The sequence below is a fragment of the Acomys russatus genome, chromosome 18 (assembly GCF_903995435.1).
Source record: "Acomys russatus chromosome 18, mAcoRus1.1, whole genome shotgun sequence".
Classification (NCBI taxonomy): Eukaryota; Metazoa; Chordata; class Mammalia; order Rodentia; family Muridae; genus Acomys; species Acomys russatus.
The window spans coordinates 16,026,214-16,048,394 of NC_067154.1; the positions used below are offsets into that span (position 1 = coordinate 16,026,214).

Here is a 22,181-nt window from a genome sequence, read left to right on the forward strand (position 1 = left end):
TAGGGGTGCTGTCTATTTTATTTAATTTCAGCTATTGTATCCTAAAGGCTCAAAGCATACATTCTCCCGCGAATTAACCCCACTTTACAGGTGAGGCCACTAAGGGCGCAGAGAAGATAAGAAGACAGAGATGGTGGCGCTTCAGTTCTCTAGAAAGTGTCCTGGTGGCCCTGTGGCCACAGCTAACTCACATCCAGACTGAGGTGAAAGTCCTGAGGGCCAAAGTTCCCCTTGTGACTGCCAAACCAGTCCAGTCCCGCAGCGACAGGGTTAACCCGAGGCCCCGCCCCGGGGATTGTCCAGGTCGCCCGCCGGGGTTCGCGTCCCTGGCGGAGGCGGCTGCGTCTCTGCGCCTGCGCGGTGCCGAGGGGACGGGTCGGACTCAGGAATGGCGGCGTCCATGTTCTACGGCCGGCAGTTGGCCGCGGCCGCCCTGAGGAGCCACCGGCCGCAGACAACGCTGCGGGCCGCCGCTCAGGTAAGTCTGCCCCGGTTCGCTCCAGCCCCGGGGGGTCGGCGGGCGAGGCGCGGGGGCGCGGGCCGGCTGCGGGGCTCGCCTGCGGGAGTGCGGCGGCGCCGGGAGGAGCCTGGGTCGGTCCCAGCCGGAGGGCCGACGCTTCCGGTCCCCTTTTGGGTTAGGGGGATGCCCTTCAAGTGTACTTTCCCGTCCCGGGAACTGTCGTGGGTGGGAAGGACTTCGGAACAGCAGCGGAGTCGGCCTTCCCCCAAATAGTTGTGTTTTGATGATCGGTCCAGCCCCTGGGAGTGAGTGCTGCTAACGAGTTTCCAGTTTTCCAGCTGACTAGATGGGAGCGTAAAGGGAAGAGTCTTAGAGACGACTTCGTTTCTGGACATACTCCAGTAGCGACTTCTTTTCGTTGGTTTTGTGTCTCGGTATGTAGAGTGTGCCCGATGTTGTCCTAAGGTCGTTAAGGCTTGTCAAGAGCACTGGGGTTGTCATTTAAGACCCAGTCATCGCTGACGACTTCGTGAAGAAGTACCTTGGCCTATAGCAGATGAGACGAAGGCCGAGGTTTAATTCTGCAGCCGTCCAATCTGAAGCTGCTTGCTGTGTCTGCTTTACGACGTCAAGAACATAACCTACTGGGGACCGGGGTTCCATCTCCAGCGTCCCTGTAATCCTAGCACTCAGTCTTGGAGGCAAGAGGTTTAGACATTCAAGGGCGAGAGTTCAAGACCAGCCAAGGCCACAGGAGACCCTGTCTCAATAGAAAGAAAACAAACCAATCAAACAACAAGCCCGGTGAGAACTGGCCCTCAATGTTAGTACCCTAAAACTGCAAGAGCAAGATCAGCTTTCTAAGATAGTTCCAGAAGGTTCTGAAGTAACTCTTCAGACACCCCATAGTTGAGTAGATTTAGCTCCTCCCCTTTTCCTTAAATAACCTTACTAAGTTTTTAGAGACCAAGGATGTAGTGAACAAATAAGTTTTCATTCTAGTAGTTTTTAATCCGTTTAGAAATGCCTTTAAAAATGCCTTTGCATCTCTCTACAGGATTGTAATACGTTATCTTTATGATAGCTCTTTCCTTGCACTCCAGTATTGAGACTATATCTTCAGTTTGTTGCTAGCTTGACCCCTTGCTCTTGTACGTGAAGGCACAGTGTCTTAGGAGGAAACGTGTTCAAGGTCACACATTAAATTTAGCAATTCAGTTCACTTAAAAAAAATATTCCTTGGAGCAAGGTGGTGGTGTCTCAGGCCTTTAATCCCAGCATTCAAATTTCTGAGTTCAAAGTCAGCCTGGTCTTAGAGAGTGAGTGAGTTCCAGGACAGCCTGGACTACACAGAGAAACCCTGTCTTGGAAAGAAAACACAATTGTTTGACTGGCCTTTCAGTTTTTTTGTATCCTTGTGGAAAATAATTTGGGTTTTGTTCAGGAATTGGTCACTTTTTTGGCAGGAATATTCTTTTTCTTTAAATTTCCTTGTGCCACCCCCCTCCTTTTTAGTTGATGCTTAATGCTTCAATTCATGTGTGCTTATAATGTTCAAAGCGGGGTAATTAGCATTTTATTAACCTCAAACAGTTTGTCATTTCTTAATGATGAAAAACATGTAACTGTTGCTTTCAGTTGCTTTAAATTAGACAATATATTATTGTTACAGCCGGTGCAGTAGAACTTCAAAACTTCTCCTCCTGTCTAATTGTAACTTCTGATGCTGCCCAGGCCTCGGGATTATTCAGGAATTTGTATTACTAACAGAATTCAAAGCTAATGAAACTTGAAGTGACAACAGCTAGTGCTGCAAGGAAACAGTTTATTTAAATACTTCAGACATTAAAACCATTTCAAGAGCTTGGCATGGATCTCTGAGTTCAAGACCAGCCTGGTCTATAGAATGAGTTTGAGGCTAGTCAGGGCTATACAGAACAATCCTGTCTTGAGAAACCAAAGAGACTAAAATAAAACCAAAAAAAAAAAAAAAAAAAAAAACCCAAACCAAACCAAAAAACCCAAACAAACACCCAAACTCAAACTAATGAAAATGTTCCAACAGTAGTATTATAATGCTTTTTCCTAATTTAACATGTTACCACATATGGTTTGTTTGTTTTTTTTTTTTTTTCCAATTTTTCCAGACAGAGTTTCTCTATGTAGCCTGTCCTGGAACTCAGTCTGTAGACCAGGAGAATCTTGAACTCAGAGAAATCTAGCTGCCTCTGCCTCTTAATAGAGTGCTGGGAATAAAGGCATGTGCCACCACTACCATCTACATATGTTTTATCTTTAAAGAACTGTATGCATGTATCTAAGAGCCAATGACCAAAAACTCCTATACTAGACATGAGAAGCCCTCTGAGTTGTTGGCCAAGAAACTTCCCCAACACACAGCCTCTTGCTGTTGCCCTTGGTCACCCCTCAGAGGTGAAAGGTACAAAAGTCTCTGTTGCTGAAGACACCATGTATTTCAGAGACAGGGCCCAGAGATCGCTGAGCTGGAACTGATCCAAATGCCCCTCCCTGAAGACTAGTTTCCTTGCTGCCAGGAGGCACCATGCAGTGTTCCCAAAGGAGGGAGGCAGTCAACAGTCCTAACCATCTGTGACACAATGAACCATATCAATGACCAGTGTGCCACTGTAACCCTATAGGTACAGTGGTGCCCGCATGCCTTGATGGTCGCCAGCAACTTTCATTAGACCCAAGACCTGCTGAATAAGAGGGCGACCACTGCTGATATTGGAGACCTAGCTAACTACTCAGTGTTGGTGAAGCCGTGGATAGTGAGGAGAATTTACAACCACTAATTTATTAAACCAGCATAATTCCTAGTAGCAATCCATAAACATTTGTCCTTCTACCCGCAGATAAGTCCCCATCCCTTATCTAGGAAACTTCTCTTTGCCACAGATGGAGACTTCTACAGAAAACCACAGTCAATCAAAATGCAGAGCTGTGGAGCCCAGTCCTGATGGACACACCTACAGAACACTCTCACACTTATGGCTCAGGGACCATTGATGAAGAGGGACTGTAAAGATTGTAAGAGGCAGAGGACCAGGGTCAGGGAGTTTGCTGTGAGACTGTGTCTTATAGTAATATCAGAAGCTACACATATAAGGTCTTAGCAACATGACTGATGGCTCAAGTGTGAGCTCAACATGGATGACACCAATGAACATGCCAGACTGGATGAAGAAAAGTCCATAAAGCCTCAAGAACTAAGAAAAGCTGAAAATGGGAGCAGTGGCCTTCCCCAGGGACAAGGAAATCACTAGTTGTTCGGTACTGAATGATCATCCCTGAAAACATACATACAGGTAGCATTAGGTGGACTGAATGGGTTATGTTTAGGAATATATATATATATATATATATATATGTGTGTGTGTGTGTGTGTGTGTGTGTGTGTGTGTGTGTGTGTGTGTGTGTATACATATATGCATGCAGTAACAACTAGTGAAAAGAGAGGTGGTGAATTTGAAGGAGAGGAGATGGTATATGGGAGAGTTTGGAGAGGCAAGGCAAGGGGTAAATATTGTAATTGTCTCAAATTATATTTTTATATAATACACATTTATTTATTTATTTTTGTTTTTTAAGACAGGGCTTCTCTGTGTAATAAGCCTTAGCTGTCCTAGACTCCCTTTGTAGGCCAGGCTGGCCTGGTTTTATAGCAGTCCACCTGCCTCTGCTTCCTGAGTGCTGGGATTAAAGGCGTGTGCCACAATGCCCGGCTTACACATATTTACACATACGTATACACATACTTCTTTTTGCTAGAGCGCCTGAGAATAAGTTGAAGGCATCTTGGCACTTTTCTTCTGGGTACTTACACATGTATCTTTAAAAATAAAACATTTGTAACCCATAATGTATACCAGCTACTTTGGAACTGAGATGACAGATCACTTGGTTCATGGGGTTTTAGACCAGCCTGGGACATCTCAAATGATGACAAAATACCCCAACTCCCAAGGAATAGGACTCTTCTCCAAATAACGATAGTATAGTCATATGTAGGAACTTGATCATTGATTTAGAGTGAATATCTAATGTGTAGTTCAGATGTCTGATGTCCTTACTGTATACTTTAGATTTTAAGATTTTATGCTTTAGGGGTGGGGAATCCATTCCTGTGGTATTTCTAATGCATGCAGCTAAGGAAGTGCTGTGTAGTGGCATGGTTACCTTTTTTTTTTTTTTTTTAAAGAATTATTTTGTTTTTAATTAACGTGTATATTTATGTGACATACATGTGTGCAGGTAACTATAGAGTCTGAAAGAGAGCATCAGATCCATCAAAGCTGGAGTTACATGTAGTTGTGAACTGTTCAATGTGGGTTCTTGGGAAAGAACCTGGGTCTTCTCGAACAACAGTGTAGCTTGTCTTCACTAGTTTGTTGGTTCTTTTTCCCACCTTTTATCCTGCCCCCACTTTCACTGCCTATCACTAGATAGGAGAGAAAGAGGAACAAAGAGAAGAGAGAGATGCTTGAATCTAATTTCTTGTTTCTTCTCTGAGCATGACTACTAACAAACTTCAGCCAACCCCCCTGAACAACCAGCAATCACCAAACCCACCTATTGGAGGCCTTAGCATTTATATATCTAAAAATGCTCAGAATTCCAAACTTCACACAATTGCAGAAACTATCTGCAGCTGGCAAAACCACGCCTCTGCTAGAGCACGAGGCTGATAAGTTAGCTGCTGCATAGCAGCGCCATATCCCACACCTGGGATTAAAACAAAAACATATTCTTATAAAATTTCTGTGTTTTTTAAAGAAACCAAAATTACAGAGTTGTCACTACACAACAGTGTGTGCTGTTAACTGCTGAGCTGAAGCATCTCTCTAGCCCCAGCATTAACAGTTTTAGCATTGGTGGTACACCGTCTTCTGTAGAAACATTAAAAAAAAAATTAGTGTGACAACCTTTTCTAGGCTTATCTAGGTACTTCCTCCAGCTTTATTATTATTTTGAGGTGTAGTTTATATACAAGAAAATACATTAATTAAGGGCTAGATTGATTTTTATAGTTTTTAAGTCAGTACTCAGGTAAGGTAGGTGTACAGAGTTGTCAGCACACAGAGAGCGCCATGCCCCCTCCCCTTTTTATTAATGCTCCCTTGAAAAGTTACCACTGAGTCTGACTTCTGTAATGGAAGTTTTGGTTTCTTTGTAAACTCAGTTATGTAAATATGTTTTTGTTTTAATCCCAAGTATGGGATTTTAGTGGGTTTTTAGTTTGCCCATAGCTGATAATTGTCTTGTGCAGGGTGTTGTCTTTGCTAGCTGGAGTTAGTTGAATTCTGAGGACTCTGAGGGGTATAAAAAAGAGAACACGGAGGGAGAAGGGGTCGTTTTGGAGGAGACTGATGAGGGACTGCCTGCTGTATTTTCTGTTGACAGCTGAGATTGGCATTACCCCCATAGTACCCTATGACACTACGCAGCCGGAAGACTAAAGACGTCCATATCCCCTCTTTTCCTCCATCTAACCTTCTTTCTCTCCTACCAAGGGTTGGGGGGTTGAAAGGGAGATAAGGATGTGTAAGAACGCTAAATAAAGTAGGTTTGTGAAAAATCTAAGCCTACAGATTTTTGCCATCCCAGGCCAATTTTGAGAACATGGGGGCCAGAGGGAAGGGCCAGAGGGTAAGGGTATGTGCCAGCAAGCTTGAAGACCTGAGTTGGGTCCCTGGGACTCACATGGTAGAAGGAGGGAACTGACTTATGCAAGTTGTCCTTTGACCTCCTTATATGTGCCATGACCCACATGCATAGAAAATGTCTTAGAAGTTTTTATTCTGATGTTCGGCATCTTTGCTTCAGCATTATGTTTGTGACTTTAATTCATTGGTGTGTGAACAACTTTTTGCCCTCTGAAGTATCCTATTATATAAATATCTATAATTTATCCTGTTGGTGATCAATTGGGCCATTTACATTTCTGTCTTAGAGTCAGCCTTCTGTGAATGTTACAGTGTGTGCTTGGATAGGTGTAAACTCATTCTGTTGCTAATACCTAGGAACAGGGCAGGTTATTGACAGCTAGAACAGCGACAAGTTGCTGGCTTTTAATACTGAGGTGACATTGATTGAGTTAGCCAAAGGAAATGTTAGCCAGGCTTTAGCTTTATTATTGTTTTTTCTTGTTCATGTTCTTCTTGCTCCTCCTCCTTCCCCCCTTCATGTGTGTATGTGTGTGTGTGTGTGTGTGTGTGTGTGTGTGTGTGTGTGTGTGTGAGAACTCTGTGTGCACATGGAGTTCAGTGGACAACTTTGTAGAGTTGTTTTTCTCTTTCCACCCTTAATGGTTTTGGGGTTTGAACTCTGGTTTCTAGGCTTGCATGGAAGCCACTTTTACCCACTGAACCATGTTGTCAGCCTTAGCCAGGCTTCTGGTGAGATGAGTTAGCAGTAAACTGCTATTATATGTGGTTGACTTGTTGGTTAGAGATTTTCAAACTAGGCTCCTTAAGAATCAGCGAAATGATTGTTAACAGTTCTGATTTCTTTTGAGTCCACTTGAGAGATTCTGGTTTTGTAGAGAATGGAGTCCAGGAACCTGCATCTGAAGACAGTTTTAATTTTGATGCAGTAGATCAAGAACTCATTTCAAGGGATAGCGAGATGGCTCAGAGGTTAAGGGCACTGACTGCTCCTCCAGAGGTCCTGAGTTCAATTCCTAGCAACCACATGGTGTCTCATAACCACCTATGCTGTGATCTGATGCCCTCTTCTGGCCTGCGGGTGTACATGCAGGCAGAGCACTGTATACATAATAAATAAAAACTCATTTCAAGGAACAGACTATATGTAAGCCTCTTTAAATTTAACTCTGAGAGCTGGGTGTGGTGGCGCTCATCTTTAATCCCAGCACTAGGGAGGCCAAGGCAGATGGATTGCTGTGAGTTCGAGGCCAGCCTTGTCTACAAGAGAGTTCCAGGACAGCCAGAGCTATTACACAGAGAAAACCCTGTCTTGGCGGGGGGAGGAAAAAAACCAACTCTGAGATACTGTATTTTTAAAATCATTTATTTATTTTTATTTTATGTGCATTGGTGCTTTGCCTGCATGTGTCTGTGTGAGGGTGTCCCTGGAACTTGAGTTACAGATAGTTGTGAGCTGCTGTGTGGTGCTGGGAATTGAACCCTTGTAGGCTTTTAACTTTTTCAGACCTACGTCATTTGGGATTTTTTTTAATGTTTATACCTCCCTTCCAACCCCCCTACCCTAGATAGGAGAGAAAAGAAGTTAATGGGAACAAAAGAAGTAGACCTTTTTAGATGCAGTTCCTTGGAGTGATTCCATTGGTGTCAGCAGGATTCCAACAGACCTGTTAACAGCAAACCAGCAATTTAGTGAAGGTAACTGCAACCACAGATGGAACCTCGAAGAGAAGTATTCACTGGAGCAGTTCTCTCTAGGAGCATCTCGAAGTGGAGTGATGAGCAGCCAAGACCAAAAGGCCCCGCCTCTTGTTCTGGGCTCATATATTTCCTCTCAGAGTCTGTACTAGGATGTTTATCAGTTGGCAAAGACCACGCCCCCACAAGAGGTGCTTTCTTTTCCAGTGGACAAACATCACCTATTTTCTTACAAGTCTGTTTTTAGTGGGAAAAACACCACACACCCTTACACAAGTCTGTTTCACATCCCACACTTGAGATCAAATAAAAAACATGTTTACATCCACTACATACCCAGGTCTCCTGGAAGAACAGCCAGTGCTCTTAACCACTGAGCCATCTTTTGAGCTTTCCTACTGCATTTTGTATGTGAATTATGTTTTGGTGTGTTTGATCCATGTGTCAGCAGTGGATGTGTATAGCTGGTTTCAGTGCAGCCTTGAAAGGTTTTTGTGGCTAATGTGTTCTGTATATTGTAAGGTTGAAAGGACTGAGCAGTTTTAAAAAAGAAGGCAGGTATTTCAACATCTTACTAGGTTCAGCTCAGACTCCGGCTGGTAGATGCTGGAGATCTAGCTGATGTTTGTGCTCCCTGAGCTGTGCCCTCGGCACAGGAAGCTGAAAAGCTAGCTTACTTCTCTTTCAGGAGTGAGATAAAAGTGAGAGATTTCTTTTTGACGGTCTGTTGAATAAGGAAAAAAAAGTGTGTGTGTGTATGTGTGTGTGTGTGTGTGTGTGTGTGTGTAATGTCTGTGTAGTAGGGTGTTTATTAGTCTTCTCTGCTGTGCTTGTTTGGAGGCAAAGGACAGCTTTCACCTTTCCAAGGAGTCTGAAGATTAAACTTAGGTGGCCAGACTTGCACTGCAAGCACCTTATGCCTAAGCCACCCCTTTGTTTTTTTGTTGTGATTCTGATGAAATTGGAATCAGGGATGTTCTAGTTTTCTCTCTGTATGAGCACTCTTTCTCATTCTATTGCCATCTGGCATGTTTGTTTACTGTCTTTCCTTGTGTGCAAATGCACACTAGAATTAAGCCTTAGAGGGTACTTTCACCATTCTATTTCTAGTTACCACGTGCTTTAAATGTCTAATAGAATGACTACTCAGCATGGTTTGAAAGGGGGGTTTGTAGTTGCTGTGTTCTCTTGGAGTGTGGGGACCAATCATTCAGTGATCGCATACCTAATGCCAGGTGACACAGATCCCAGAGGAGGATAGAGAAAACATTGGGAAACAGTTTCAGTTTGATGGAGAAGATGAAATTGGCCTTAGAGCCTCCTAATTTATCATTCAGGTAACATTTCCTGTAGGCTGGGGGATATGGTAATAAAACATATGTAAGTTAGGGGCTAGGGATCGGTGATGAGGAAATAGTTAAAAGTTACAAGGGTAACATTTGAGGTTTAACTGGTAGACCAGCTTTTAGTTTTATATTATAATGAGATACTTTGTTGGTTTGGATGACTTCATTCATTTATTCCTTGCTTCCCTCCCTCCCTTCCTCCTTCCCTCCCTCCCTCTCCTCCTCTTCTTCCTTCCCTTTTTTTAAAAAACAAAATAGTGGTAAAACACTGTTGTACTTAAATGAGTGTCTAATTTTTTTTAGGTTCTGGGAAATTCTGGATTATTTAACAAGCATGGCCTCCAAGCACAGCAGCAGCAGCAAAGGAACCTCTCCCTGCATGAATACTTGAGTATGGAATTACTGCAGGAAGCTGGCGTCTCTGTTCCCAAAGGATTCGTGGCAAAGTCATCAGATGAAGCTTATGCAATTGCCAAAAAATTAGGTACTTAAAAAAACCTTCGTTGGCCGGGTGGTCGTGGCGCACACCTTTAATCCCAGCATGTGGGAGGCAGAGGCAGGTGGATTGCTGTGAGTTCGAGGCCAGCTTGGTCTACAAAGCGAGTCCAGAACAGCTAAGGCTACACAGAGAAACTCTGTCTTGAAAAACCAAAAACCAACCAACCAAACAAAAAACAACCAAAACTTAGTCACCTTGACACAGAAACTTGGATAAGATGTGAGCTTTGCTTTTGGTTTGATGACTTTTGACATTTATTTTAGGAGGTGCGCTCTCATGTTGTGAAGGATGACTTTGAATTCAGCTTTTCCTCCTGTCTTTACCTCCTGAAATTCTCGGTTTATGCATGTGCTACCACATTTGGCTTTTTTTTTTAAGAAGGTAGAATTTTATAATTGTTGAGAATTTACAGTTATTATAAATGGTATTGAACTGCAGTGTTAGTTACTTAGGAATCATTATTATTGGTGTTAGGATGCTGAAATCCTCTCTCTCTCTCTCTCTCTCTCTCTCTCTCTCTCTCTCTTTTTTTTACCTAGATCAGACTTACGGGGAAAGTGACTCTCTTGACTTTGTAGCTTAAAGTGTGGTGGCTGTGTCAGAGTATTTTGTTTGTTTGTTTGTTTGTTTTGTTTAGGAAAAAATTCTGACGGGAACTGTCAGCTGTTTATGTAGAGAGCGTGGGGCTTAACTTCCTTCCTCCCGGTATGGGGAATGAACACAGGAGACTGCAGAAGCTGAGCTCTAGACTAAGCTCCCTGCGAGCATGCTGTGTCTAACTTGTTTTCTTACACATCCCAAAGGTCCAGAAAGATGCCTGATAATTAGCTATCAATACATGTTGGTGTTAACCGAGTTCAGGAGCTGCCCACATTAGCTAGTACATTCTTTTATTGAGAGAATCTTAGTAACAGTCATTAATTTGAATCTGTAGGAGTGTCTTAAAAACATTTTTTTATAAAGATTTGTCACAGATACACAATGTTTTGCTTGCGTGCACACCAGAAGAGGGCACCAGATCGCATTATAGATGGTTGTGAGCTACCGTGTGGTTGCTGGGAATTGAACTCAGGACCTTTGGAAGAGCCAGTGCTCTTAACCCCTGAGCCATCTCTCCAGCCCTTGTAGGAGTATCTTAAACAAATTTTGATTTTTATGAAATAAGCACAAATTTACATTTTCAAAGTGTGCTATGGAAACATAATGAAATAATGTAGTAGCTATGCGTTGTTTTCTGTACAGTAGTATTTGAAGTCCACTGTTTTTGTGTGGGTAAGTAGGCATTCATCTTGGATGTACTGTGATTACTGTGTCTCCAAATATGCTTTGGCTCTCTTGACATGGCGGCACATGCCTGTGCTGTAATCTCAGCACTTGGGAGGTAGAGTCAGGCAGATCTCTCAGAGTTTGAGGCCAGCTGGTCTACAAAATGAACCCAGGACAGCCAGGGCTACACAAAGAAACCTTGTCTTGAAAAACAAACAAACAAACAAACAAAGCTTTGGTGAACTTTGCTTTTTATTAGCTTTTCACACAAAATTTAAGAAATGTTTAAAATTATATTTATCTTAGATGTAAAATGAGAGTTTTCTTTAAAATATCACAAGACAACGATTTGAATGAGATGCTATTGTTTTCTTGACCCGAGAGTATGACTGTTTACAGTTTCTATTGTTACCACAGTCAAACATTTTTCAGATTATTCAACAAAAGTTTTGTAGAATACTAATCTGAAATGCCAGTTAATTGAATGCAATAAAATTTGAATTGTGTCAATGTCAACAGGTCCTGATTTATTTATTAATGAAGTCAGAAAATCTGTACCTATCTCCAAGTTATTATTTTTTTTCTGCTTAAATATTTTTCTGGAAAAAATTTTAAAAAATGAGAATTATTTTAATATTTTGTATTTCTGACAACTTCTGTGGCTTAAGACTTAGCTCTGTAAAGGGCAGGTGAGAAGTCTTTTTAAAAAGATGTGTTACGTAAAAAGATTTGTGTGTAGTGTGCATGCCCGTGTGAGTACTTGTGTACCACATGTATGCAGGTGCCCACAGCCCAGGAGAGGCTGTGGGATCCACGGGAACTGGAGGTACAGGCAGTGTGAGCCTGCCACCTGACGTGGGTGTCTGCAAGAGCAGTAACTCTTACCCACCTGGTCTTGTCTCCAGCCGTGGAGCTCTGACTTTGAACCTGTGGGACACAGATCACATGTATTGAGAAAGTTAGTTTCTACAACATACTGAAAATGATGATAGTGCTGTGATCTCTGAGAGAGAAGGTTCACATTCTCCCGTCACTCTTGTATCTGCATGTGGTCTGATATATAAGGCATCGGTTGCATGAATTAATAGAGTTGATTAAATTAAATTTTAATCATTTGTCCTCATGCTTAATTTTCTAATTTTTCTTCCTTTTGTACATCTTTGTATGAAAATGAATATTTCTAAAATGATACAACATGGATAGTTGGCAGATACCAAGGAGAGCTAGAATGAATTAGAGTTGCGTTTTAGTTTGGACATTACCTCTTCTGGTCCCAGAGGCTACCTGTTGATTTCTGATTGAGGACATTATTGTTGGTTTTTAAGTTAATGTTTAAACTGCCTTTAATTACATATTACTAGTTTATACACTTGTGAATGGTAGAGTCTGGCATATTGAAAAGAAACTGTCTTTTCTAAATGAGGCACTTTTGAGCCTCTGGTGTTTTCAGTTGAGTCAAGAGCAATGGAAAATAGTCTAGATTTATGAGAATTCGGTTCATTTTTAACATGTTCCTTTTTTCAACATTAAGCAAGCTATGTCTTGGGAATTCTTGCAGCAGCTTATAAACGTCAGTGAATACAGCTAAGGTTCTGCTGCCTGGAGCCTTGTTCTAGTGGGGAAGCTAAGCAACAAGTGATACGCAGAAGACAACTATACATTATTTTAGAAGGTGATGATCTCTGGTGGGAAAAGTAGGTCAGAGCAGGGAAACTGGCCAGAGGTGGCAGATTGCATTATTAACTAGCCTTGTCAGCATAAGTAAGCCTAAGCGGCAATGTGAGACTTAGAGAAACTTGGCAGGACAGCTGGTTGAAGGTACTTCTGATGGTGTGGTAGGGTGAGTCCTGATGGCAGGATGAAAGCAGGGTAGCCGGAGCGCAGCGATGGCCCAGGAGCTAAGTAAGAGGGCACTCTCTAGGCCCTAGGGCCTTGTAGACCATTGTCAGTGCTGTAGCTTTTACTCTGACTGAAATGAGTGTTTGGAGCAGTTTTGAGTGGAACATGATCTGCTCTTTGGCTCCCGCTTTAAACACACCGTCATCCAGGTAAGAAGAATGGTGGCCAGGCCAGGTGCCCCGCTGGAGGCAATAAGGAGTGGCCAAGAGTCCACATAGTCTGTAGTAATTCTGTGTAGTGTAGTTCACTTCTTCTGTTTGTTTTGCTCTGCTTTGCTTTTTTTTGAGACTAGGTTTCTCTGTGTACAGTTGGTTGTCCTGGAACTCACTCTGCAGACCAGGCTGGCCTCAGACTCAGAGCTCCTCCTTCCTCTGCCTCCCAATGCTGTCACTAAAAGCATGTGCAATGCGGCCCAGTTTAGTTCACTTCTTATTTGATCATCAAACGCATTTATTATCTCGCTGATTGATTGTTCATTCTGCTTTGTGCATTAGGAAATGCCTTTTTTTAATAGTAGAGTACCCGTCTTTAGCCTGTTTAAATACATAGTTAGAGGGTGGTGGTCATATCCCAGAGATGGCTTTGTGCCTGAGATAGAGCAGATAGCATGAAGCCATGTATTCTTTTGCCATAATATGGTAAATGATGCCACACTGCCTGGTGGGCAAAATGTTAACAGAGACAGAGTGAAGAGCATCAAAGATTGTGCATATCTTATGACAAGAGAATGCCTTTCTAAGAGATATTACCCTTGATTATGAACAGTAAGTAAAATCTAGATTAATTACCCCGTTTGCTAGGTTTGGGGGAGGAATGTTCCTGTGTGGGTGCATATGAGGCCAGAGGTCAGTACTGGTGTCTTCCTTTATTGCTCTCCATGTAAGAAAATACTGGTGTGTGTGTGTGTGTGTGCGAGTGTGTGCGTGTGTGTGCGAGTGTGTGCGAGTGTGTGCGTGTGTGTGCGTGTGTGCGTGTGTGTGTGTGTGTGTGTGTGTAAACCAGAGAACAACATTTCAGTTTTTTCCTTTGGGCCCTGGGTATTGAACCTTGGTCCTTAGGCTGCTGTGACAAGTGCTTTTACCTGCTGAGCGTTTGGTCAGTCCTCCACATTATATTTCAGAGACAGTATCACCTCCTGAACACGGAGCTCACAGCTTCAGCGGGGTTGGCTGGTAAGCAAGCCCTAAGGGTTTACCTTTGTTGTTAGATGTGCACCTGATGGCTTTTTATTTGGGTGCCAGGGCCTGAACTTGGGTCCTCATGCTTGCTCATTAAGCAGTTTAACCCACTGAAGTGTCTCCCCAGGCCCAGGTTTGCTAGTTTTATACAGTAAATTAGAAAGGGGAGGGAAAGATATAGTGTGCATTCTGCTGGTTAAAGAAGACCTGTTAGCCTGCTTATGAGCTGTGTGAGTGACTTAGATACATACATAGCATTTGGGAATTTTTAAATGTGTCTAGCTTCCTAACTTCCTCTTCATATCATCGCTGCTTGATGGTGTATGGTAACAACACTTGTTGTTATTGGAGGGAATAAGGCATTAATTAAATAGTCCAGGTACAGGAATTATCTCAAGTCATGGCCTTATCCCAAGTCCCAACTCCTACTTAAAGTAGTGTGTGTGACCCAACAGTCTCATGACACAAGTTTATATCTAAATAGAGAGAGTGGGAAGTGTTCTGTTTGCTCGTTTTAATTTAGATCTGTTTATGTATGGGTGTTTTACCTTCATACATCTCATCTGTGTCTGGTGCCTGGGAAGGTCAGAAGAAGGTATTGGGTCACCTGGAATTGCAGTTAGGGACGGCTGTGAGTCGCCATGCAGTGCTGGCAACTGAGCCTGGTTCTGCTGGAAGAACAGCAAGAGAGCTTAACCACTGAGCCATCTCTCCAGCCCTGGGAAGTTTTAAGAAAACATTTTCATATCAATGTTGTACTTTTAATACCTTTTAAAGCGCTAGTCTGAGAATTGCTAAAATATTTTCAGGATACTGTTTCAGAAATGATTTAATGTGAGTACCTAAAAAGGCATCTTTTAGATGGAAAATGTTCTACTTTTCAAATCTAGAAATTCTATGCACATGGAATACCTCAGTCTTAGACATGGTGGATTCATGGGACTTGGTTTAATAACACTTATTAGTGTGCATGTTAAATAAAATGCTGTCTTGCATGTGATTCCCTGCTTTCTGTGTAATAAAAAGTATTTTTCTTCCAGGGTCAAAGGATGTTGTAATAAAGGCACAGGTTTTAGCTGGTGGCAGAGGAAAAGGAACATTTTCAAGTGGCCTCAAAGGAGGCGTGAAGATAGTGTTCTCGTAAGTCATAATTTCTTAAAGAAAAATTATTATTTAATTTGAGGACAGAAGAATTTGAATTCTTTTTCTTGTTGTAGTCCAGAAGAAGCAAAAGCTGTTTCCTCACAGATGATTGGGAAAAAATTGATTACCAAGCAAACAGGAGCAAAGGGCAGAATATGCAATCAAGTGTTGATCTGTGAGCGAAAATATCCCAGGAGAGAATACTACTTTGCAATAACAATGGAGAGGTCATTTCAAGTGAGTACTCGTAGACAGGACGCATGAGGATGTATTGATGGTGTTCAGTTTCAAAAGTTGAACATACGTACATGAGAAATAAGATTATCTAGAACTCACACAGAAATTGTCATGTTTGAAAAATAGTATGTGTAATATAATTAAAAAAAATTTTTAAAATAAGAAAAACCCCACTGTAATACACTTCATGGGGTGTTCGAGTGGTGAATTCATTAGAAGTAGCTTAAATCTCAAGATCATATTTGGGTTAATGGACTGAGGAAATTAGTTTCTTGGTAGTCTTACCAAAGAAGAAAGAATAAGCCAAAAATGTCATTTTGTTCTTTTTTCTACTTGTAGGTTTGTTTCATTTTATTTTTTGTTTTTGTTTTGTTTTTTTGTTTGTTTCACTCAGTTATTTGGTATGAGTTGAAGGTGACGTTAAGTATTAAATAATGTAGTTTTAAAGTAACAGTGCATTTTAAGGAGCATTAGTCTTGCTTGCCTCTCTTTACAGAACCTACAGTTTTAGAATTGAACATAGGCATCCGCTTCAGTACAATCCCTTTCCCAGACACTGTGCACAGGGGGCTGCTTGGTGTGTTAACTAGCTTTTTGCTCAAAGTAAACTGTACATGTCTAGAAGCCCTGGTAAGAATTGATACAGAACATTAGTATTGTGTATAATAGAGAGTAACAAAATTTAAGGATCATAAAGTAGTTTTCTATATAATAGCTTTTTAATAGCAGTATTTTTTCTCTATTGTGATACTTAAACTTTTCAATAATGTTTGGTTAATAAAAGCGTCTTATTTTTTAATTTTTATAAGGCGTGTTTCTTGAGGTGTAACACTAGGTGGTAGTAAAAACCCACTCAGTGTGATTTTTAAAAGCGTTCTTTCGTTCTTCAGTGGCAGCTGTAGAGATTTCTCTGGGTGGTATGACTTTGTAAATTATTTCAGAAATTGTACCACACTAACCTTACCACAAAGGTTCACAGAAGTTGTGCTCTATGCATTTATTTGCTTTCCTTACACATCCTTTTCCCACTTGGCCTGCATCAGTGCCTGCTGTCTTGTTAGGTACTGTGTAAATTTCTGGACAAACCAAGAGAGGCTGTAGTTAGTTCTTTTTGTTACTTTTTTTTGTTAGTTAATGAGTGTGAGTGTTCACATATGTATGTGTATGTGCACACATGTGCAGGCATACATGGGACATGTGTCCCATGGGGCTGTATGGAGATCAGTAGGCTCCCAGGCCCTCCTGTCTCCCCCTGCACTGAGTTATGGGGCACCTTGTTGCGCCCAGACTTCTTTCTTTTTTAAAAGTGTATTTTGAGACTCTGTAGTCCATGGCAGCCTCATTTGCAGAGATCCTTTGCTTCAGCCTCCTTGGTGCTATGATTACAGCTTCTGCCCCGAATAACATCTTGATTGTAGTGAATGCAGCAAACTGAATATATATTATTAAAGATATGGCAGAGCGTTTGGGAGAAGGATTAAATTTGGGTTCATTTTAAGAACTTGAATATTCATAGAAGTATTTGGGTCTTTTTTACTAATGGAAACATGCTTTTATTTTAATAACAAAAGTACTGTATTTTCAATGATTCAGATCGAAAATACTGTAATAGTGAAATCATTTGGCCAAAATCATGATGTTTGTTTTGTTTGAGGCAGAGCCTACCTCTACATCCAGACTGGCGAATTATAAAGCTCTTTGATGTTCTCAGCTTAGATTAATGTAGACTTGGTTGTGCTTTCTGGAGTATGACCAACTTTTGGGGAAATCCCATGGAGAGGTTTCTGTTGAGCAAACAAATCAGTCAGCAGCTGAGGACACAGCTCAGTGCTCACATAGCACGGATAAGGCTTTAGGTTTAAAAGCAATCATATCAAAAGTCATTTCAGCAATTGAAGAAGCTACAAGTGAAGTGTATTTTTTTTTGATTGAATTAAAATCTTACACATGGCTAGGTATTTGTGCATGCTTATAATCCTGGCACTGAGGAAACTGAGGTAGGAGGGCGGGATACTTGAGGATGAGCATTTAGGCTGTGTAGAGAGGACCAGGCTTCAGTTGGGAGTTGCTGTGAGTAGGTGTGTCAGAGTGACGGACGTCAACTTACCCGCTCTAGCACTTTGTGAAATGAGACATTTCACTGACATTTACCTACTGCCTTTTGGTATTGACTTTGTCCTGAGAAAATTGAATTCATCAGATGATCTTTGCTACTTTACTTTTCTAGCAAAACTTGATAATCTGCTGAACAAATGCTTTGCCTGAAATAGATGTGTAAAAAGTACTAAAACAATTCCAAAATTTTCCATAAGTTTTTCTTAATAGATCTTTATTATAGTGAATGGCTGCTTTATCATTTACTTTAAATTCAAGCTTATTTTAAGGCAAGGATTCTTCCTTTATGTATGAGTTCTCTGCCTGCATGTACACCTGCAGGACAGAAGAGGGCATCAGGTCCCTTTTTTATATAGATGGCTGTGAGCCACCAAGTGGTTGCTATGAATTGAACTCAGGACCTCTGGAAGAGCAGTCAGTGCTCTTAACCTCTGAGTCATCTCTCCAGCCAAGGCAAGGATTCTTGAAAGACAAAGAATTTAGGTTATGGAAAGTGAAAATAGGATTCATTCATTTATTCGGTTTTTCAAGACAGGGTTTCTCTGTGTAGCACTGGCTGTCCTGGAACTCACTCTGTTGACTGGGCTGGCCTTGAACTCAGATTCTCGGCCTCTGCCTCCCAAGTGCTGGGATTAAGGTGTGCACAACCACACATGACTTGGGCACAGATTTGAGGACTCCCTTTATCCTCTCTAGTTGATAATTCCCTAGAACAATTTATAAAACTATACTGAATGCTGTACTTGATGATGCTTATTATAAGCCATAAGGTAAAGGTCACATGCAGTCAGATGAAGAGACATACAGGGCCAGGGGAGAGGTTCCTAGACAGGAGGCTTTGTTTCCAGTAATGCCACATCCATGGGCTTTCTGTGTTGCCATCTTCATCGTCTTCATGTCTCTTGCTTTCTCATCAGGCTGTCTGGCAATGTGCACAATATTGACAACCAGAAGAATCTCTGGTTGTGGTCAAAATAAATGACTCAGAGTTTATCATATGGCTATGCTAAATACATACATATATATATACATATACATATACATATATATATATATATATATATATATAATATTTATCTCCTAGTTGGATTTGTTTTCTCTGTCTTTCATCAACTGGTACAAGGGATCCAAAATTTCTCTCTTTGCCAATATTATTTTCTATTTTTGATAGTGGCCATCCTGAAAGATGTGGAATGATACCTCACTGTGGGTTATTGAATTTTAAAATTCCATTTGCTATTATTTGTGTGTGTGTGTGTGTGTGTGTGTGTGTGTGTGTGTGTGTGCGCGTGTGCGCGTGCGCGTGCATGCACGTGCACATGCCTGCTTTCCTTTCACCTTGTGAATACTGGGGTTCATATTCGGGTTGTCAGGCTGGGATGTGCATGTCTTTCCCCGGTGTGAGCCGTCTTGCAGGCCCCTTGTTGTGGTTCTGATGTATGCCTCTGTAAAAATGAACAGCATTGAGGCTTTCTATATACTTGTTGACTGTGTATTCTATATATGTGTGTTTATCTTTTATAGAGAAATGCCTACTTAGTTCTTTGCCCATATTTTAATTTCCAAGTATTTTCCATTCTGTAGGTTGGTTTTCATTTTGACTCTTTTCTTTGCTGTGCAGAAGTTTTCAAGTTTAATACAATATTATTTGTTACAGCTTTTGTTTCTTATGTTTTTGTGTGATTCTAAAAAATCATTGCCACATTCATGTCATTAACCTCCCTCTGTATTTCCTTTCAGGGATTTTATAGTTTCAGGGCATGTGTTTGGGTCGTCAATTCATTTTGAATTAATTTTTTGACTGATTTAAGTAAAGGTTCAATTTTATTCTTTGCATTTAAATTCCCCCATCCTCCATTACATTGTAAAAAGAAAGCATCTTTTACTCTTTGTGTATAGTTGCTATTGCTGCCTGTCATCTGAGTGTGTGTATGGCAAGCGTCATACTCTCTCTCTGGAGACAGGGTCTGTTATGTAGCCTAGGCTGCCCTCGGTCTATCCCAGTGCTTTAACTTCAGACATGTGCTTCCATTTTTGGCTTCATACTGTTTTGATCATGATAGTTTTGTGATAATATGTGAAGTTGAAAAGATGAGGTCCCCAGTCTTTTAATTTTCAAGATCATTTTGCCTATTGTGAGCAAGATTGCATATGAATTTTAATATGTTTCCTCTTTCCTTCCTTCCTTTCTTCTTCTTCTTCTCCTTTCTTTCTTTCTTTCTTTCTTTCTTCTTTCCTCCCCTCTCCTCCTTTCTTCTCTCTCTCTCTTTTGGTTTTTCAAGACAGCTTCTCTGTGTAGCCTTGGCTGTCCTGGACTCTTTTTGTAGAGCAGACTGTCCTCGAAAATACAGAAATGCCCCTGCCTCTGCCTCCCAAGTGCTTATTTTATTTTTTGTAATGACAGGTCTCAACTATGTAGTTCTGGCTGACTTGAAACTCACTGTGTAGAACAGGATATCCCTGACCTCATACCTGTTTTCTGAATTTTCACATTTGTGTATGGTGTGTGTGTGTGTGTGTGTGTGTGTGTGTGTGTGTGTGTGTGTATGTGTATGTGTGTATGTGTCACTATGACTTAGGCAACTCTTAAAAAGGCAAACATTTAATTGGGACTGGCTTATAGTTTCAGAGGTTTAGTCCATTATCATCACGGCGGGGAACATGGCAGCGTGCGGGCAGGCATGGTGCTGGAGAAGGAGCTGAGAGTTCTGCATCCTCACCTCAGGCATCAGGAGATGTGTGTGACATTGTGTGCTACTTGGGCATAGGAGGTCTTACAGCCTGCCCCGCAGTGACAACTCCTTCAGCAAGGCCACGCATCCTAGTAGTGTCAGTCTCTGACTAGAGCACTGATGTTCCCACTGTCTTTCACCTTGTCTCTGTGGCCACAGATAGCCAGCGTTTGCTGGTTTCCAGTTGTATTTGGGATTAAAAAATGAAATAGCTTCCTGTACAGCACCTCGAAAAGCCAGAATATTGACATACATTTCACCGTTTTACTCCTTGGGGCGAAGGTCGTTTCCTTCTTAGTTCCAAACTGTATGGGGTATAGGTGGGTGGCAGATGCAGATGAAATGAAACGGCTTCTTAGTAGTTGTTGGTTTTGTTTTTTGTTTTGTTTTTTAGGACAGGGTTTCTTTGTGTAGCCTTGGCTGTCCTGGACTAGGTTTGTAGATCAGGCTGGCCTTGAACTCGCAGAGGTCCACTGGCCTCTGCCTCCCTGAGTGCTGGGATTATAGGCATGTGCCACTGTACTCTGCTTTCTTAGCAGTTTTAATACAGGTGTTCTTAGTGTTAACCATTTCTGGGTGCAGTGACTCCTGGTTGCTTTTTGAATGGAATTATCAGGCTTTTTCAGCTGCATATTGGTGCTAGAATTTGATGTGTTCTGTGACTTTAATGCTGTAAGATGATTACATCATTACCACCACAGTTGACTAAATCTTTACACCTTAGTCCTCCACACGGTGTGGCTCAGCTCAGAGCTGTGATCCTCTCTTCATGTTATTGAACTTTCTACCATGGCCATCGGCTAACTGATTCAGCTTCTTAATTAGGGTTTCATTGCTGTGAAGAGACACTGTGACCGTGATAACTCTTATAAAGGAAAGCATTTTATTGGGGCTGGCTTACAGTTTCAGAGTGTAGTCCACTATCGTCATGGCAGGAAGCATGGCGGCATGCAGGCAGGCATGGTGCTGGAGAAGGAGCTGAGAGCTCTACATCTTGATCCACAGGCATCGGGAGGAGACTGTGTGGCACACTGGGTGTATCTTGAGCATTGGAGACTCAAAGCCTCCCCCCTCCCAGTGATACTTCTCCAACAAGGCCACACCTACTTATAGGGTCACTCCCTATGGGCCAGACATGAAGGCCATGCCTATTCAAACCACCACACTCACCTTAGCATAAAGGCAGGGTCCACGCTAGTCCCTGCTTAGGCATAGACCAAGATGCTAAAGGTCCAGATAACTAGTTTGTTACCACATATATTAAAATCTAACCAACCACATGGCAGAAAATATTTTTTATCTAAATGTTAGTTAACTGTCTTAAAAAATAGATTTCCTTCGGTTATTGCCTTTAGTGGTTGAAGAGCTGTATTTTCCAGAGAAGGGGACTGAACCATTATTTGACATTACATTTTATGTTTGTTACTGAAATACTAGGTGGTTGGCTAGAAAAGTGAAATTAGTTTTCAGAATTTTTTTTCAAGTTAAGTCTGGGTTCAAGAATACCGTTTTCTTTTGACTATGGGTACATTTAAATTAAGACAACTGTTTGTATATTGTTTCATCTTTTATGTGTCTATTTCACACTTGATTTAAAAAGAAATCACAGACTATCTTCGGTTTTGCATCTTTTTCTTCATCAATAACACTCTTCATTCATACCCCACTGTTGATCAGTCTTCTTTTAAACATTATGTATATGGATTTTCCCTGTATGTATGTTTGTTGCTGCATGTGTGCCTTGTGCCTCTGGAGTCCACCCAGAAGAGGACTTTGGATTGTCTGAAACTGGAGTGACAGACAGGTGGTTGTTCGTGGTTGGGAGTGAAACCCAGTCCTCTGGAAGGGCAGCCATCTTAACTGCTGAGCCAATTCTCTAGCCCTGATCTGTATTTTCTTACTCATTAGGTTATCTTAATAT

At 41.5% G+C, this 22,181-nt stretch overlaps 1 protein-coding gene across 1 annotated transcript in view; it reads left to right on the forward strand.

The window, feature by feature from the left end:
• The first annotated feature begins 311 nt into the window (after positions 1-311).
• The window catches only part of Sucla2 (succinate-CoA ligase ADP-forming subunit beta), a 41,637-nt gene continuing 19,767 nt past the window's right edge, over positions 312-22,181 (forward strand). The window contains exons 1-4 of the mRNA XM_051160828.1: positions 312-478; positions 9,495-9,675; positions 15,074-15,173; positions 15,251-15,413. Of these exons, the coding sequence (XP_051016785.1) occupies positions 389-478; positions 9,495-9,675; positions 15,074-15,173; positions 15,251-15,413 (534 nt within the window). The 5' untranslated portion in view covers positions 312-388. The remainder of the gene's footprint in view (positions 479-9,494; positions 9,676-15,073; positions 15,174-15,250; positions 15,414-22,181) is intronic.